Raw genomic sequence first — 19,596 nt, 5'->3', positions numbered from 1 at the left:
TTCAGTTAAAGACACAAATGTTAACCAAGGCTGCCTCATTGTTCTGATTAAGCAGGATGAAATCTTGTTTTACAAACACTCCCTCAGAGTTAATCCATCATCAGGAAACTATTTATTCCACAGCTCCACATTCATGATGTATCCTATGGAGAACATGGACTCCAGCGTGTAAAATGTAATTCATTACACAAATTGGAGCGGCCGAAACTGTAAGAGCTGCCCCGTTTGAATCAAAGGCTGTTTTTGGCAAGAGTGTGGCAACACGATACATCAAGATACGCTTGAGTTCAGCTTCGTGAATTACTATAAATTTTCCAAGTGGAGAGAGGGAAATGTTTCAGCCTCATGTTTTTTGCAGTGAGAACATTTAGTCTTGATTTGTGGTTATCGCAGACTGTAAAAGCTAATACCCTAGCATTCATTTTTCCTGCAGCTCAACAAAAAAAGAAATAATAAAGATGATACTGGTGTGTGTGGAAAAAAACTATTTGCATTTTAGATATGATGAAAAGGTATTTCTGAGATTCAATTTCAGAAAACATGTAAGTACTGCTGCAGTTTTTTTTTTAAATCTCCTGTCTGATTGGTGAATTTTCTGCATTCGATAAGCTTTCCCAGGTACAATCCCCAGCCGTCTCGTCACTCATATCACCTCGAAGATAATGGTGAAGTCTCTGTGCTGCAGCTGAACGGTTAAATCTCTCATCATCTCTGTTCTTCAGTGCTTTTCGGGGTGCTAATGGAGGACATCCGGGGGCTGAATCTGCACTAAAATATTATCTTGTGGCACAAGGGTCCTTGTGTGTCTTGCTGAAATCTGAGGTGCGGCGACGGCACACCGGTGCTGTTAGAAATGGGATATATTACATGCCGCTATCATCGACTGACTGAGACACAAAGACAGACAATTTTCAGCAACATATGGTGTAGAAACTGGCTGTTCTCTGCGGACGTCTAATTAACATTAAGCTCCAAAATAAGTGGTCCCTCTGAGCTGCAGACTGTAACAATGACAGGAAATAAGATGTACAGAAGCTGGCACACTGAATCAGCTGTCATCCTCGCTGCTGCACCCCGACATTACACTGATGAGTAATAAAGCAACTGTTCACACATCTCCCCTGATCACTGGACACCACTCATTCTCCCTCCAGAAAAAGAGGTGAGGAGGAGTCTTTTAAAATGGCGCTGCAGTGGTTTTGGAGTCTGACTTCTGCTGTTTGATTATCTATCGTGCATCTGTGCTGATCCACCGTCTGCTATTAGCCTCTGAATGTAAACATGACTCAAGAGCTTGACGTGAGGATGGATTAAAGGTTCCTCTTTTTTCAGATAAAACTTCTCAACTTTCAAACATCCTTCTGAAGACACTCTGACTTTAAGAGCCATGTTTTTAATTTGTATTGTATTACTTTGTAAAAGTTAAGAGTGCCTTGGAGTTGGAACAGGGTGCATCATGACCGCCTAACAAAAAAATACCGAACAGATGCTGAGATCTGGCTGACCCTGCGCTCTATAAATAACCTCACTTTGATCGGAATCTAGGCTACCAGTGGCGATCAGTGTGTACCCTACTTGCTCGACAGGGATGGACAGTTTTCACCGAATGGTTTAACTTGTGCATCTCTAACGTTTTATCATAAACACACAACGAACAGAGCTAGAGGCAAATGTTTTTTTCAGTATGTTCCCCTTTTCTAAGAGAGGCATGACCAGAGACTATCATAGCCTCTGTGATGTCAATCACTTATTTCTGATACAGAGTTTGGACCATTGGATTGATTGGATAAGGTAAAGAAACAGGCCTTTGCCTCTTTGTCTGCCAAACCTGTCACTTCAATCTGCCATGACCTTACAGAACGCACAAGTTTCAAAAACCACACGTTATACATTCTTTTTGCTGGAAAGGATTGTCTTTTTCGAGGTCTCTGGTGTTTCTGCAGCCAGCCTCCAAAAGACTTTGAAAGAACTGCAGTTTTTAGCACTTGTGAGGACTGAAGAGTGGATGGAGGGGATGAAATGCAGCAAAGGATCTCGACAGCAAAGTCTACAGTCTCTGTGTCCATTGTTCATGCTTTAACTAGGGATACACTGATCCAACTTCACTGGTTAATAATAAATAACAATAATAATACCAATACCGATACCTGAGCTTTGGGTATTGATACTGATACCAGTGTCAAATAATAACAAGGCATGCACAGATTGATCGGTGCTGGTTTCCTTAATTTTGGAGGACTGGTGATCAGGGATCGGTGATCAACCAATCCGTACATATGAAACTGATCTTAAATACTTCTGGGAAGGTCTGACAGCGAGCTGTTGTTGCTTTTTGCTCTGAGAGCTAAAACTCAGGACACTTTATTGGTTGCTTAAGTTGAAACACAAAGATTTTATTGTTTCAAAATTGTATTGTTAAATGATTTTCAAAAATAAGATTGGAAAATTTAAGGTATATGCTGTCAGTTATAAAAGAATAAAAAAAATCGGTATCAGCCAAAATCAGTATTGGCAGGTCAGGCTTTCCAAAGATTGGTGATCAGTGATTGGCCCAAAAATTGTGATTGGTGCACCCCTGATTATAACCTGCATGCCCAACTGTAAGACTGGTGATGTTTTGGGTAAAAGGCAAAAGAAAATGAAATTACTGAAGTCAATATTTATTTAAACTATAACATATTTAAATGATTACCAGGAAAATAAAGCTTCTGCATGTACAGAAGTTTATATTCAAATGTAAACCGATACACCTTGTAGACTGGTGATGGTAACATTTCAAATCAAGTAGCCAAGAAGGATAGTAATAAAAATATTGATACAGATCCAGCTTTGAGGGGCACAGACATCTGATACCTGATACCTGGATTGGTATCAGTGCATCCTTAGCTTTAACCTCAACTAGAGCCTCAAAAAGTCACTTTATCCGTCCGCCTTGTATTTGAAAAAGCTGGACCATTTCAACAGCTGGCATATGTTACATACCACTGGTTAAATGGCATGTCTTTTTACCTAAATGCACCATTTAAGCCAAGTTGTTTAAACTAACAAAAATAAATGATCAAGGTGATTAAGAGATGGTGTCATCAGAGCATGCTCTGTGAAAAAACAACGTTCACAGTATGTGTGCAGAACGTACAGCTGAGCACATGATGGTTAACACTAGAGCTAGGTATGGGTACCTTTCACATTTGAAACAATACGATACCGATGCCCGATACTCAACAATACCTATTTTCGGTACTTTTTTGTGTTTATGTGGTAAAAAATATCAATTTGTTAAATAATATATATATTTTTTAATTTAACATGTTTATTCTTCAATATATAACCTTGCAGTGCTGTGTTCAATCCCAGCATCACCTACTCTTCCACTCCCTCACAGTCACAAGGATGCGATTAGGTACCTAAACCTGGTACCTTTCGATTTTACGTGAATCTGTACCCCGTACTTTTGACAGAATTTGGTCGATACCTATAGAAGTACCTAACTTAGTACCCATCCCTAACTAGAGCTGGTTGATGATGTTTTTTAATCGTGTCTCTTTAAAGCTCCTGAAACAAACAACAATTGATATTCATGCTTTAGTATGAACGTCCGAAAACAAAGAAATTATGAGTAATATAAGAGGAACGGTTATTGCTTAACATTAGCTCTTGAGACAGATATGTCAATAAATTACACAACTGCAACAACTTTATTTGCCTACCCAAAGCAAAGACTCAACGTGAGAGATGTGTTGGACTGTTTAAAGAGAAGGGAAGTATCTGTGCTAGAATACACAACTTTTGCATGAATAAGAGGAGGATATTAGCTCCTCATAGGAAGTTTGACCATTTTTTAGATGAAGTAGCCCTGTCAGCGTGTTTACAGAGCTGTATCGCTGCAGAATGAGCTCATAACAATCACAAAGAACACGTCTGTTTTCACTCCAGCTAAAAAATAATTATCATAATGTCTTTCATTTTAGTTAACTGTGATATCCCCTTCTCAAATCAGTCACTACTGACAGAAAAATGTCCTTTTGGTCGCTCCTCGTGTGAGGCATCATTAGGCTAGAGACTACAGTATCTGTGGGGGACATGTTTGATCTGTAACAAGGCATGTCATCAGCGTGTGGTTCCTGAACTACAGGATCCAGAAATCACACAGGCCACAGCAGCATGTGTGGCTCCCTAATTCACATGGTGCCAGAATTAGAAGCATCTACAAAGCAGTTTCTCTTACATGTTCCCTCCTTTCACTGTTCCTGTGTTGACAAAGCGCATCTGTCAATGTGTTTCTCAGGAAAAGTGATGATTTATCTTTGGCCTCGACACAGAGAGATAAGAGGGGATCCCTGTCTGAGTCTACCATCAAAACACCACCCATGAACACAGAGAGGACTTCTGATTACTGGATCTTTTTGATATCAAAGCCTCTGCACATAAATCCCCCTGTCTTCACAGTATTACTCCAGATGTAGATGAAAGAGGTGGTTTGGGTCAAATTCAAAGCTGACCTGAGCTGAGCCGAGGAGGCCACTTACTCACTCAGACACTCAGCCTGTCTCCCTGTTAGGATATGAAGTAACAGCTATAAACACAGTCAGTGTTTTAAGTGCCAACTGCACAGGTGCTGCGTGTTACAGCCCAATGTGCAGCCAAAATCTGCCTCCATGCTGCATGGACTTCCTTTGCATACATTTGAGGATCATACTGAAAGCAGTGCTCTGCCATTACACTCCAACCAGTGCATGCGAAGGCTTCTCCAACAGCAGCTTTCACTTCATGTGGAGGAGACACGGTGCACTAGCTGCGTCTTGACTCTTACCTCCAATGTTGGTGCGCTTGGTACAGCCGGCCTCCTCCTCCGGAGTTTCCAGCGGTCGTTTGCGGGAGTCCGGGTTATCCGCCTCCATGAGGGGCTGCTGCAGGCTGTGGAGGTTCGGGTTTGAGTAAATCCCGTTGTGGTCCACGGCTGCTCCGCCACCACCGGCCATCATCATCTTTTCCCCCGGAGGTGTAGGTAGATTTGCGCTATTCCTCCTCTCACACAGCACCCTCCTCACCACCACATAGCCTGGTAGCGCGCACCGCGATATGGACGACAAGTTTTAGGGGGCTCGAGACGGTCTCAAAGGGATCAAAATGTCAGACAACACCGGGATCAGGGTCTCCTCTTTCCGCTCTCTCACAGAGCTAAATATAAAAATCCCATTGAGTGAAACGCGCTCATTATACGCGCTCAGCGTCGCTCCAGCAGCAGCAGCATGCTCCTCATTGTTGACGCGCAAAAAAGAGCCTCAAAATACAGCAGCAGAGCGAGGATCAGCCATTAAAACAAGTGCAACAGCTTCAGCAGAGGGAAGGAGCGGGAGGACAGCTTTCTTCAAGTCATCTCCGCGTCATGTCTCAGTGAGTCCTCAGTGTGATCAGAGCAGCTGTTGTTATTGTTCCTTTGTAGTGAAGAGGGCAGAAATATAGTTAGAGAGCCGCACAGAGGACCACAGTGCCACTGACCGGCCGAAGACGAGGCCAAGAACACATGAGAACAAACTGAGAACTGTACCAAAGACAGTTTCTATATGTTACCTTAAAATATAGATGAAGGGTTATTTTCTTTTTACCTCATCCTTACGTTCCCCACAATAATTTTATTTCCCAGTTACAAACAAGGTGAAAAAAACAATCAAGGAAGGTTTACCTGAATTCAGGTCTAAAAAAAATAAAGAAAATAACTCTTAAAAACAGCTGTAATGTGCCCACCTGCCTGTATACTTAAAGCAAAGACAATACATTTTTAAAAGGGCAATTAAAGATTATAATTGATCCTCAACATCATCTTAAATATTTCCCAGTTTTGTGACTCAAAGAAACTGATACAACTCTACTGAGCTGCATTTCACGTTTATGTAAAACTATGTGTGTTTTTATGTTTATGTTGCATATAACTGTCCTTTTGAACAAAGAAAACTGATAACACTCTTCTTACCAAGAGGCTTAACAAATAAAGATGAAATTAGATTGAACTGTTGAACTGAACTGAGTTCTCATTCAGGGATATTTGAGAGCAAACTAAACTTAAAGGTCCAGTGAGTGAATTTTATACTGGTTGGGAAACAGAAATTATTGCTGATCTACAAAGTCAATGAAACCATCAGCAATAAGATTTATTCTACGAATTACTAATGTATTTGACTGTAAGAGGACCGATTTTGTTGTTGTTGTTTTGTTTGTTTGTTTTAGGGGGGCACTCGCACATCTGCAAGGAAAATTCAGAAGAGCTCTAAAGGGGGCGCCAAAGTCAACTCAAACAAAAAGTTCCTCACAGAAGCTTTTCTTGCTTGCAACAGAAATTTATGAACACTTCAACAGACATTGTTGGAGCCAAATATAGTTTTCTGTTTGTTTCATTTTTTTCTATTGTTTTTTTTTTATTATCATTTTAAGGAAAAACATATTGTTGAAGGTTTAAACAGTAGGTGGTGCTTGACACTATCCAAGCTCAGGTAATGAGCCAGTTGTGTGTGGCAATGTAGCAGCATGAGCTTCCTTTGTGTTAAATTAAAACATTTGTGTTTGGATTTATACGGACATTAACATCGCTTCAGGCAGAGATGTATACGAACCAAAATAAAAGAGTCACAGCACTCAGAGAGATATTGTTGGACTGTTTTTTTTTGGTACACCAGAGCACGCCTTAGTTCATCTCATGCACATCTTCAAGACAAATCTATTATTCTTATTGGAAGACTCTGCAGACATATCTGTGTGTCTCAGTGTTTTTATTTTAATTCATCACACCTTTCAGAGTCCTCTGTATTGATCATTTTGTGTGTGTGTGTGTGTGGTTTTGGGTGAGCATGTATGTGACTGTTGAGATGAAGGGCGGTTTGGTTGACGGCCATGTGTTTTTAACTGGACTGTAAAGCACTTTTGTATGAAAAGCACGTGATGAATAAAGTTTGATCTGATTAGTCTTTTGTTGCTTTCTTTGTCTGGATTTTAAATCTGTATGTTCCCCTCCCTTTCTATGTGTTTTGGAGTTGGATTTTATTGTTTAAAATGTGCTCTAACATAAATGTACCTGCCTTTGACAAAACCGAAGTAAAAATAAATAAATAAATAATAAAACTCCAACAGCATCCACTGCTCACAGATGTAACTTGTTGCCATGGTTGCTCAATCTTCCAGCTCTGAACAACTTAAAAAAAAAAAAAAAAAAAAAGAGTCATGCTGTATGATGTCAAACACAGCTCTGTCTGTGCTTTCACCACAGAAAGCAGATCTGAAAACTCAGCTATAGAGGAAATGCAGAAGACACTTACCTGGTGGTGACAGGTCAAATAAGCAGTGTTGTTACTGTGCAGAAAGGCCTTGACTAATTGGATTATTCATATTTGCGTATTAACAGCCTCATCTTGTAAAGCATATAAATAATGGGACTCTGGTTAGCAGGTGGTTGTGGTGTGTGCTCCATATATAAAGGCTGTGGTTCTCAGTGCAGTGGTTGCTGGTTTGATTTCCAGTCATGTCTCTTTGCCGCCTGTCTGTCCCCACTCTCTGCTCCCATATTCTCTGTTTCTCCTCAAATATCCTATCCATTAATAAAAGGCAAAAGATAATCACTTTTTTTTCACAGTTTGTAGAGAATAAATAAACTAGATAAAGAGGAAGAGGCCCCATTCAAAGTTTTAAGATGAATATGAACGATCTAGATGTTAAATCCACTTTTTAGAAACAACCTGGCATTGGAAGTTTGCATCATAATCCAGATACAAAATTTTAAAAAATGTGCTTGTACGGATAAAGTAAAAGTAGGCATAACAGTCCACTAAAATAACATCTGGGCTCATGTTTGTAGTTATCTCATGATGTGTAATCATCTAATAGTCTGTATTAGCAGATTGAGCAGCGGATGAATCGCTTTTGCTCAAAAACTTAAACTTGAGACACAAATTTGTTGAACATTAAAAATCCAATCAGTGATTACACTTCCAAACTTATTTAACATGAGGTTTTCTGTTTTAGATTTATGTTGTTGAAGTAAGCCACGGCGAAGCCTCTGAATAAAAGTATTTACTGCTCAACAGAGACCTACTAAAAACAGATGAACTGGGGCAACCGCGAGGGATCTGACGCGCCAAAACTGACTTTTGTCTATTCTGTACCCACTTAGAAAAGAAAGTCGTGCTGGGAAGTCTTTAATGGCTACACCAGAGTTACTGGAAAGTAGGGCCGAACAGTTTTGGGAAACAATGTAATTGCAATTTTGGGATTGTGATTTAGCATGCAATTTTTTTTGTTTTTTGTTTTTTATTTATTCATTTATTTATTTATTTATTTATTTATTTATTTATTTATTTTTTTAATCTTTTTATTTATTTATTATTTTTTGGGGGGGGACTACATTATTCAAAAACACAAGCAATAAATCATTGTATAATATGACCAATACAACAAAGGATACTGTCAACATATAAACAGTTATTTACTGCACTGTTTGGTTGAGAGACAAAAAGAAACACTGTGAAGTTTTTCTGACCTCCAGTTGTCAGTAAGAGTAACAAACCATACAGAGTTAAGTGAACATGGGGTAAAGCTCTGCCAGCCACAGTCACTCTACTGGATGGATGTCTGTAGCTCACAGAGTTTTTGCTAGAAAAAAAAAACAGCATTTTGGCTTTTGCTGTTGCTTTCTGGAAGAAAGAGTACTGGTTACTTTGTTCCCTCCAGGTCTGTGAACATGAAACTTTTTCCTTTTTTGATTGCAGCCTTTGTGATTTGAAACTTGCATCCTTGAGAATGACATTGTGATGTCAGTTTCAATTCGATTAATTGTTCAGTCCTACAGTAAAATTAGCATCAGTCTCTTGAGGCATATATTAACTCTGAAAGCATGACCCAACAAAACTAAGTAAGAAGATTTTACATTTTAGGAACTGAGACCTTTTAACAGAATCCACAAAAAAGGAATTGCTATATTCTTTTGTTTATAATATATTTTCATGTCACATTTGATAAATTGGTCAGTTTTGGCAACTTTTTAAGTAAATTTTTTCAGATAATATGTAATTTATTAAGGCAGAAAATAAATATTTTGTAAAATGAGTAAAATTTAGATCTTATGCTTATTGCAACTTCTTGAAAATTAGCAATGATTGTCCTCAACAAAAAGCATGTGATTTCATAATAGCTATTTTAATATTTTGACAGGTTTGTAAGGAAACTGTTTACCACTTATCATCATTAAATATAATTCAGACACTGGCAGAGTCATTGATGATTCTAAGATCATCCGTTCTCTAATATCCCTTTTTTTTTTTTTTCTCAGGAGCTGTCAAAGCTCACGCAGGCTCTAAGACCAGTTTGGTTACTTTATATTTAATACCAAAAGTCTTATGGATACAGCTTTTTGGTTCTTTATTTTATCACAAAATCTTTTTTTATGGCCTTAAAAACTTGTTCAGTGTACTAATTAAGCATCTGAATAGTAAAAATACAGTTTGAAGTCATTACTATTTAAAATGTTTGACCACTCTGAAAGTTTTCATCCTCTTGTTCCTGTATTCTGGGCTGTATCCAGCTCTATCCAGATTTTTCTCTTAATCCTTCTCAGAAGTTTAAATCACAAACTGGATGAATTTCCTCTCTCTGTCTGATTTTGTCGTAATCATTTTCTTTTCAACAACCTGTTTCTAAGATTTCATCTAATCTGACAGCTCTCATCTGGTCAGATTACTTTTGTGATAACTGTGCCCAGAAAATTAAAAACCCAACAACAGTATTTTTGTGCTCACTCAGATCTTTCATTTATTATCTCCAAATGACTGTCTTTAATCTACTGCTACTAAAAGATTCAAGTGAGCTCTTCAGTCAGTTTATTTCGCCTTCATTCAGAACAAAACAGAGTGTGTTTGTTGTCAGTGTTGAGTTAATGTTTGCTCTTATAACGAGTGTCCATCATCACCTTTAATTAAAGTGTTCATCCTGATGATGTTCTTCACATCACACCTGTGAATGAGGTCAACTCCTCGCTCTGATCCTCTGGTACATCCTTGTGTAAACACCATGCTCCTCGTTCCTCTAATTAGATGTCGTCTGATCTTTACGCTCCTCTGTCTCAGCTGCAGCATCCTCCTGAGTGTTTGGAGATTTGGCCGAGTGCTTCTCAGAGCCAGCTGTCAGCGCTGACACCCTGTGGGCGAGCCGCTCCAGGACCAGTGCAGCCGTGCTGGTCAGAGAGTGCTGAAAGGAGGACAAGGAGAGAAGATTTGTTTTATAGAGTCTGATCCAGGTTTCTCTGTGGGGTTTGTTATGGGCTGATACTGGAGAGGTGATATTTAATATTCTTTATAACAGAGCTGAGTTCAGTGGTTGATTTTGATTGGTCGTTACACAGCAACAAGTCTTTGAATGGTTTGTTTGTTCTTGAGTGCTTGGTTTACTTACAGTGAGAAAAATAAATAGGAGTAAAAAAACTCAAGGTGGGTCAAGGACACAAACACTTGAGGCGTCAACAGAGAAATCTACAATGTCAGCCAACTTAGCTCATTTGAGGAAGGCTGTGGTTGGCGATGATAAGTGATTTAATTTGAAGTGTTAATGAATTAAACTATTGTCAACAAAGGAAATATCAGTTTTAAATGAACAAAATCTTTAGCTAATCAATATTTGGTGCAAAACAATAGATTGGCCCCAAGCAGAGGAGTATTATCTCCCTCTGAAGCGGTTCCTCTGTTAAAAACAACCTGTAAGATGTGGCTTTTAGCAGCTAATTTTTATCAGCTGTTGGATAAGAAGTGACAAAACCCTGAGTGCATCAGCAGCTCTGCTGAGGAGGTGGTCTGCTACAACCCACCATCTCTCTTTGACCTGTTCACCTCCCGCACTCTGAGACATGCAGGTGAGTTTGTGGGCGACCCCTCTCACCCCACATATGTACTGTTTGAGACCCTCCACACATGTGAGAGGCTGCAGGACATCAGGACCAGAACCTCTTACCACAAGAACAGTTTCTTCCTCTCTGCTTTCAGCCTGATGAACAATGTCCCTGCCCTCCTCGTCCTCCTCCCACAAAACCAGACTCTCCCCATGGGACTGATTTTCTGTCCTCTTATCCCTTACATTGCACCTTATATCCTTTGTTTCTCATTATTAGAATAATTATTATCTTCTTTATAATGAATAAATATTGTTTAATTTTCTATGTTTTTCTTTATTTTTATATTTTATATCTTAACTTTTTCTTTATTTTATTTTTACAGAGTGATAGCTTGCGATTACTTGTTATTTAAGTAGTTGCTAGTCTCATATTATTTCCTTGTTAACGGTTCGCACCAACACACAAAGTCAAATAATAAATATATGTGCAAATGTACTTGGCAATAAAACCTGATTCTGATTTTAAAAGACTAGTAATAAAATTATCCAATGGTCATCCATTAAGTTTTTACTATTAAGTAAGTACTACCTATTACGCTTTTTTGCTATTACCCTGATTTTGAATCATAAACACAGAAAAAAAGTTTGCTGCCGGCATATTTTCATCATGAAACAGTTATTAGAAAAAGTGAGGGAATGTCTTTTTTAACTTTTCTGTCATTTCCAAAGCTAAGTAGATTTCAGTCTCTGTTGTTAAAGTCTACGTTGTTTCATACTCCTTTGGTGACTGACAGTTTATTATTGTCAGCTATGTTTCAATACTAAAGCACGAACAGAAGAGACAAGGTATGACTGTAAAGTTATATAACATGCATCATGGACATGACACCCCCACCCTCCAACTGACACCAAACATTACATTTACTTTAAGAGCCTGATGTAGACTGTACAGTAAATATGTTTTTGTGGTGGACTTGAAAAGTTGCACTCAACATTGTGTTTCACATTTCTTAGAAACTATACAGCTCATTCATTCAAATTCAGTTTCTGGTCCTGTATCTTTAATTTTTCTCTTAATCTTTTTAAACGCCTCAATGGTCAGAGTAGTGGTCTCTAATTTTAACCCTACTTTTTGTTTCATTTTTGTCTTTTTGGACAAAAACCCATCAGACATGATTACTTCTGTGTAAACCTGCCATGCAAAAAACCTGGTTTTGATTTTTGTCTCTGATGACACAAACTGAACAGAGGACATTTATCAACACAGGGAACCCAAAATGTACTTGAAAGACAACCTGAAGTCTCACAGTCCCATTTAAGACATGAGGCAAGATGCTGCCAAAGTAAGGTTGATTTCACCTAATCTTAAGCCTAAAGCTCAGGAGGAGAGGGGAAAAAAAAGTCTTCCTTTAAAAAACAGGATATTTTTTCTCTTTCAGAGTGTCTTTATACATAAAGTATCTGAAAAATCTTTTAGTTTTAAAAAAATAAGAAAAGTCACCATTAAGTAATTTGTCACTGTGTGTTGTCTTAATTTGAAATTGAAATATTTATGATCGATGCAGGAGACCAAGGAACCATCAAAGACTGCAGACAAGAGCTGTGAAAATGTTTTTCACTCATTCTGTTGTAGTTCCTCCTTGTGGCCAGTAGAGGGAAGCGAGTAGCTGATGCTTGTTTCAGTCAGTAATATTTTCCCCTCTGTTTCTGAGAATAATTTTTATGCAAATGAGCTCTATATGAAGATGAATTTACAACAAAGGCAGGATTATTAACAGAGAAGCACGGCTGCCATATTTTATTCAAACTCATCGTTTTTTCACAGCCCTCTGCGGCGTACCTGTAAGATATGCAGCCCCTTCAGTGTGAGAACAGCCAGCTCCCTCAGCCCGTCCCCTGTCAGGTCTAAATAGATGATGGACAGCAGAGGACTCTTGAAGCTCCGCCTCCACTGCAGCTGAAACTGTCCGTCTCCTCCACTCCCCGCCGGCTGGAATTTATAACAGAGAAGTTCCTGCACGACGGAGCGGCAGGTAACAATGTCATCAGGATGTCACAGACACGTCTCTTCTCCTGATCAGTTAAAGCACTTGCAAACATGGCTGTTTCCCAACATCAACACATCCACATGATTTAATCCACTCCTGATAGGATTTGTCTGTCAAATGCAGAAATCTGGAATATCAAGGTGTCCTTCAATGTCTAGTCGTATTTTGCAGCAGGTATCCCAGTGTTATTCTGACCCACAATCCTCTGCAGCAGAGGTTGCATCACACAGAGGGAGCCGCAGGTGGACAAGAGTTGGTAGTTTCAAGTCACCTTTTTTTTACTGCTGTGGTCTCTGGGGGACATTCATCTTAATGCATCCAGAATAAGGACTTTTGAAGTGTGGGGCTTGAGTTATTTTGTTTTTTTAAAGCATATTTATTTGCCCTGGATCCAGTTCACTGTAAGAGTTTTTCTGCTGATGGTTCTTTTCTTTTCGTCAACAACATTAAGCCTCACAGACACTTTTCCTTATGTGCCACAGAGCTGCACTGTTGTATACAAACCGTTTAAAACACATCAGTGCACAACAACTGTTGCACTGAAATCATGTGAAACACTCTGCAGCTTGTTTTAGATTAAAACCTTCATTTTAGCATGAAAATATGTGCAGATGGGAACACAGTCTTTGGGAAACAAAAACATCTTCAGGGCTTGGCTTTTCCAGATTTGCACACAAATGGCCTTTTCCCAGCCAAAGAATATCATCCTTTATTGCCAAATCCTCTATTTTCTCATGTTTGAGTGAAGTAAATTCAATGGACAGCTGTAAGAAAAAATGGACTCTATTTGGAGCATTAAATTCTAGCTTGGGGAGAAGGAAGGGTTTGTTCTGTTTAATTTATCACAGAAGAGAAGCACATTTAATAAATCAGCGCAGATTGATCACACTCTGATATATCTTACTGATAATACAACCGTCTGCAGCTGCTTTACAAATGAGGCAGAAGCACAAGGCACAACTCAACCTGGTGCTCAGTTTGTACGATAATGATGCATACAAGAGAGTATTTCATTTATCATCACTATAATCCGTCAATCGTCTGTCTCTCTGTACCCCTCAGGAATAAGACCACTCACACTATGGTATTTCCCAAACACCCTCTATGATGTTTGTGCTGTGAAAATTGCATTCACAAGGAAGAAAGAATTTCATGTTCATGTGGACTTTGCAAAATGAACCCCTAAAAGGTTTTCTTATAAGTCCACACATGCAGAAGAGACAAAAAACACAGCTGCACAGGAGCGCAGGTGTGTGTGGGAGTCAACACTGAGAGGGGATGTGATGAAATTCAAGTATTTTGTGAATTAATATATAAAAAAGTACTTTTCTACTTTTATTAAATAGCACAGGCTAAAGAGAGACAGGGGAGTGAATGTGGGGAGCAGAAAGTCTGGAGTGAAGTGTACGAGCGAGTCAACGTTGGGAGTCAAATCAGAGACTTAAATCAGTGGGCCAACCATTGCTCCAGAATGGAAACTTTTTCCAAAAATTAGTGAATTAATTATAAACAAAGCGTATGACTCATTGGATTTTTTTTGCTGCCTAGAAGCAAACTTTAGACCCAAAGTTGTCTTCAGAAGAAACCCTTAAGCTCTGATCTACAGATCAGCAAATAGAAAGTATTTCAGATGGAACTTTCTTTTTTTTCTTTCCTCATGGAGCTCCTTAGAAATATGGATATCTAAAGCGACAGCAGCTTTTGTGTTTGATATCTGTCAGTCAGTCAGATATTGTAGAAAAGAGGAGAACTAACCTGGCCATATGTTCCCAACAGCACCTCCTTCTGCCCATCAAAATCCAGATCAATGACCAGAGAGCAGAGCACAGCATCCCACTGATCACTCTCTGAGAGGCACACCGGGTTTGATAAACCTCGATCCTGCACGTCTCTGAGAAAATGCACAAACACACCGTTCTGAACTCAGACGGATAAAGGCACATCAAATAAAGTCAGAACTGGAAAATACTGAAATCTCAGAGAGCACAGACCTTCGCCAAGCATATTGTGATTGTCACCAACACTTTAGTCCTACTTTAATGTTATACTCCCTGTCAGCAGACTGTCTGCTACAATTTAGTGTTAGTTGCTGGTTTGTATAATAATTTGTTACCTGACAGTGTTGAAAATTATGATGGCCCAGAACACAATTTCATATTCCAGATCTTAGTATCCAGAATATTGCCAGGATCTGGATCGTACTTTTACATCTGTCAGAAATTATGGTGACCTTGTCTTGTATTGTTTTGCAAAGCAATCTGACCATTTATGGTGGAGTTATATACACATATGGTGAAAACAGCCCTATCTCACAATGATAAAGAATCCTTTAAAAAAAATCCTGGATCCAGACAGTGATCCAGATCACCTCCAAAATTTAATCACTTCTTCCTTATCCCATTTTGAACATTTTCCTGAAAATTTCATCAAGATCTATTGGTTACTTTTTGAGTTATGTTGTTCACAGATAAACAAACAGACAAACTCTCCCAAAATCATAACCTCCTTAGCAGAGGTAAAAATCTGCCAACGAACAAGAGAAAAGTTACTTGTATAAAGTCATTATTTCAGTTTTAAGCAAATTTTCAAGTAAAATTTTCTTATCCTATTGGCAGATTTTTTTTTTTACTTGTTACAAGCCATTAAGACCTCATTTCTGTCTTTGAATAACTTGAAACAAGACATTTTTCTCGACTGGTCAGGTAAATGTGGCTCATATCAAGTATAATATGACAATTTTAATTTAAAATAAGACAAAAACACTTGATACGATTTCAGTTTCTTGCAGTATGCATCTGTATAGTTTCATCTGGTTCTGACCTGTAGACAACAGCCATCTCAATGGTGCTCGTCACCAGAAGGTTATAGCTTTGGATTTCCCCACCTGCTGAAGAACAGACACAAACAGCTTGTCCGCACCAAGAATAAAACAAAGCATCACCAGAATGACACAAACAAGTTCAGCAGCAGCTTACTTTTCTCTGTGCTGGCCTGGCTTTGTTCAGTTTGGCAGGTCAGAGGGAACAGCAGCACAGAGGAGATCGGACTGTCGAACTGGAACCTCCAGCTCTGCAAAACCACTGACACAAAACACACAAAAAATCCATGTTTCATAATATAGGTATGATCTTTCCTCTTAACTGCCAACAACTTTATTGATAAGGCTTTGATTACGAAACACTGGTCCTTATGTTCTGTGAGTGTTCTGATTTTTGCTTGTAGTGTTTTTGTTGTCCAAGTAGTGTTGACCAATCATATTTTCTGCTTCACCTGGTCCAGTCTGGTCAACCAGAGCCAATCCAATGCAGCCGTTTTGACAGCCAAACGCAGAGAGCCGCCTGCCACCAGAGATACTCAGCACATCCAACCACAGCACACTACAGGACGAATCAAGAATGAAGTTCACTGTGATATTGAGGACACTCATTGAAGTGATTAACTCATTGCTGACTGGTATCATATCAATCACCTGATCATCAGCCGAAAAACAATCAAATATGAAAAGGTTCAAAGCTAACAGAGCCAAAAGGAGGCACACTAACTTGCTGGGTAATTCGTGTAGTTCAGGGAAGAGTCTCTCCACTGGCTGCTCTTCAAACTGGTGCAGGGAGGCGTTCTGTTCAAATCAAACACAGACTGTGTGATGCTCTGAAGTCACATGAATCAAAGTAAAAGTTTCTGAGGCAGAAAACATCTGCATCACCATGCGTGTACAAAAAAAAAGCCTTGTTGTGCAGTTTAACAAAGCTCCTGACCTCTTTGTACAGGTGGATCCTCTGGTCATGTGCGCTGAGCAGGAAAACCGTCTCCCTGCCTCCATCGTCACACTGCACTCTGAGTGAGGAAGACAAGATTGCTGACATTTATTATCTGTCATGTTTTTGCCACAGTCTATCTAAACAAAATCTGCTAACTGACCATGTGATAACCATAAAGACACAAAAAAAACCTTCAAAAACACCTGATCAGCAAAGTGGGATTGAAGAAAAAGCTTTAAAAGCATTAGCAGCTGTGTATTAAACAGGAGGAGGTGAAAGTACGGAACCCCGCTATGGACTAACTTCACAAATAAAAGGATGTTCATTCCAAGGTTATAATAGTTAACTAAAACGAAACTAAAAACGGAAACTAAAATTTAAAATACATTGCAGTTAACTCAAACTAATAAAAACTAGAAAAGAAAACAAAAACGATAAGTAAACTAAAACTGAATCTTGTGTTCACAAAACTTACTAACTGGGACAAGCTTGTTTACTGCACTGACTGGCTGTGCACTGTGCTGCGACGAAACATAGTGGAGCAATGAATTAGAGCATCTGTAATAGTTTAATTGTTACACAGTCCAAGTTTTTATTTATTGAAGCTCATATTATATTGTTTTTTTATAATTCATGTTAATATTATTTTATGTAATTTATGTCAACAATATTTTATATAATTTTTGTTTATATTTTTTATTCTAAGTTTATATTAATTCTTGTGTTTAAGGCAGCAGCCAACATTCCAGTATCAGCATGAACTGAGCAGTGAGCACTATGTTGGACTTGAAAATAAACAGTATGACAAAATATTTACTCTGACCTTTTTGAACCCTGCACCTGGTTAATAAGGTATGAAAAACTAAAACTAAACTAAAACTAAGCCTCGTTGCAAAAATTCAAACTAAATAAAAACTAGAATGCCTGCTCTAAAACTAATCAAAACTAAACTGTAATGGAAAATAAAATGTCAAAACTAACTAAACTAAACTATAATGACAAATCCAAAACTATTATAACCTTGGTTCATTCGCAGTAAGAACACTGTAAAGCCAAGCTAACACTAACACCAGCTGCTGAACTTTCCCATCACTCACTCTGTGTGGTAGAGCTGGAAGGGGGTGAACTGCAGCTCCAGGTTGAGGCAGCTCTCTGTTCAGGGATAGAAACAAACATGAATGCATCAATCCTGTTTGTGGGGGCACCGTCAACACCTGGACTCTGCTTTTTACTTACGAGCAATGGACTCCAGGTTAAACTCTGATCCGGGCTCATAGTCACAGTAGATATTTAGGAATGGTGTGGCTTTATCACCAGAGTCCTACAGAATATCAGACATAAACAGTACTTATTCTATTAATATACATAAGTATTTGGAGTCATTTTAAAAGTTTGCACACTAAATGACTTTAGAAGATTTACCAATACCTTTACAAATGTGATTCCCACCACAAGGCCTCTGTTTGGTGGAGACTTGTTAAAGGCATCGATTGAAACTATCTCTGCATCAACTAGATAAAAGAGACATCATCAGATTTATATCATTTATCACAAGTTTCAAATGAAAATTTTCTACAAATCCATTAATAAAATAACACTGACTCAGATGCTGGGTGTTAATAACTTCAGACACACTAAAAAAGGTAGTAAAATTGTTGTTGAGTCCAGAGGGGGCGCTAAAGTTTACACAACCAAAACAGCTTGTAACTCAAATGTTTGCTTAAATAAGTGAATATGTTTAGTTTTTAATTGTTTTCATGCACTGTTTTATGCCAAAACGGCCATTTATAGATTAAGTCATCCAGCTCTAGTGACTTTCTTCTGTCTCCTAGTTCTTGAGGCATCAAAAGCTGCTCTTGCTGTATCCAGCTCTCTCATAGGTTACCTGGTATGTAGGTGAACTGCACCTCCTTGGCCACAGGTCTGATCTTCTGCTGCAGCTCCTGGTACCTGAAACACACCACCTTCCCTTTGAGAGTGGCCGCTAACAGCTCCTGCTCCCCGGCCTGACACAGCCCGTAAATGTTACTCTGAGAGGGGAAACGACTAAAACTGTCCTCCACGAAGGGATACAACTCCCGGAGCATCTTGGAGGAGCTCACAGCAGTCATTAATCAGAAAGTAAGACTTCGTATTGTTGCTTCACAACTTCATGTCGGATTCAACCTTCCTTTATGTTTAAGGTGAATGAGCGGAATATGTGTTATTGTTATAATTTTTAAATCATTGCTTCGACATTTCAATAGACAGCTTCTAAGCAAGAGAAAACCACTCAAGAGGTTTGTGTTACTCTTATTTCTCTTTCTGAAAAGCTCAAAGGAACAATCTTATGGCAAAACATCCGGGTTTGTGACGAGCTACGTTCAAAGTAATTAGTTTTTAACATTTCGATGTTCACTAATATCCTGTTTTGTCTTTAAAAGAGGATAATTCAACATTTCTAAACGGAGGTGTCTTCCACTTGAACCAATATTCTTGAATCTGCGCTACTGACGATTTCTTTCTACTGTTTCAGTATTAAGTGTTTAAAAATACATTCCTGTTTGGTATCAAGTTACACTATTTTTCAACAACGCTCAGTTGTCTGGTTATCCTCCTTGAAACAAAAATCGTAACTATTTTTTGAAAGGTTGAATAAAGCAGGAAGAAATTCTGTTCTTTCTAAGAATCCCCACTCAAACTTCAGAAGTGGCAGTTAGAGTTAATTTCCTTATTTCCCGACGCCTCTAAATGCAACACTTTTCTGCTCTTCTTCATGTTGTCGACAACCATCAGCTCTGACGCATGCGCTTCACTATGCTGCCATCTACCGTTTATGTTTCCTCACTTCTGTTACTATTTGTGATGCTTTTATTGAATTTAAACTGTTTTATTTATCTTTTTAATCAGTTTATTAACTATTTATGTATTCTTGCTGTTATTTTTGG

At 38.6% G+C, this 19,596-nt stretch overlaps 2 protein-coding genes across 3 annotated transcripts in view; both read right to left on the bottom strand.

The window, feature by feature from the left end:
* The window catches only part of nova1 (NOVA alternative splicing regulator 1), a 43,367-nt gene extending 37,900 nt beyond the window's left edge, over window positions 1-5,467 (bottom strand). The window contains exon 1 of the mRNA XM_074672004.1: window positions 4,811-5,467. Within this exon, the coding sequence (XP_074528105.1) occupies window positions 4,811-4,985 (175 nt within the window). The 5' untranslated portion in view covers window positions 4,986-5,467. The remainder of the gene's footprint in view (window positions 1-4,810) is intronic.
* A 3,701-nt stretch (window positions 5,468-9,168) lies between these two features.
* kptn (kaptin (actin binding protein)) lies at window positions 9,169-19,062 on the bottom strand. Of its 2 annotated transcripts, none has more exons than XM_074672296.1 (12): window positions 18,555-19,062; window positions 18,098-18,180; window positions 17,906-17,990; window positions 17,767-17,821; window positions 16,667-16,745; window positions 16,454-16,527; window positions 16,182-16,288; window positions 15,887-15,991; window positions 15,732-15,798; window positions 14,667-14,802; window positions 12,704-12,877; window positions 9,169-10,227 (listed from the first exon to the last, which is right to left on the bottom strand). In XM_074672296.1, the coding sequence occupies exons 1-12, from the start codon at window positions 18,778-18,780 to the stop codon at window positions 10,066-10,068; spliced, it is 1,353 nt and encodes a 450-aa protein (XP_074528397.1). In that variant the 5' UTR covers window positions 18,781-19,062; the 3' UTR covers window positions 9,169-10,065. The 2 variants fall into 2 exon arrangements, with proteins under 2 accessions (XP_074528397.1, XP_074528398.1); XM_074672297.1 differs by having other exon boundaries at window positions 15,732-15,795.
* Between the last annotated feature and the right edge of the window lie 534 nt (window positions 19,063-19,596).

This window comes from Halichoeres trimaculatus, unplaced genomic scaffold (genome assembly GCF_033239565.1).
Source record: "Halichoeres trimaculatus isolate MK-OKI-2021-1 unplaced genomic scaffold, fHalTri1.1 fHalTri1_scaffold_6, whole genome shotgun sequence".
Classification (NCBI taxonomy): domain Eukaryota; kingdom Metazoa; phylum Chordata; class Actinopteri; order Labriformes; family Labridae; genus Halichoeres; species Halichoeres trimaculatus.
Note: the sequence above shows the minus strand (reverse complement) of the source record. Positions and strands in the feature narration are given on the sequence as shown.

Coding starts and splice junctions, on each gene's coding strand:
- kptn (XM_074672296.1), bottom strand. CDS start 18,780: ATGACTGCTGTGAGCTCCTCCAAGATGCTCCGGGAGTTGTATCCCTTC. Junction 16,746..17,766: donor TTCCAGCTCTACCACACAGA/GTGAGTGATGGG, acceptor TTCCTCACTCAG/AGTGCAGTGTGACGATGGAG. Junction 16,289..16,453: donor CTACACGAATTACCCAGCAA/GTTAGTGTGCCT, acceptor TTCGTCCTGTAG/TGTGCTGTGGTTGGATGTGC.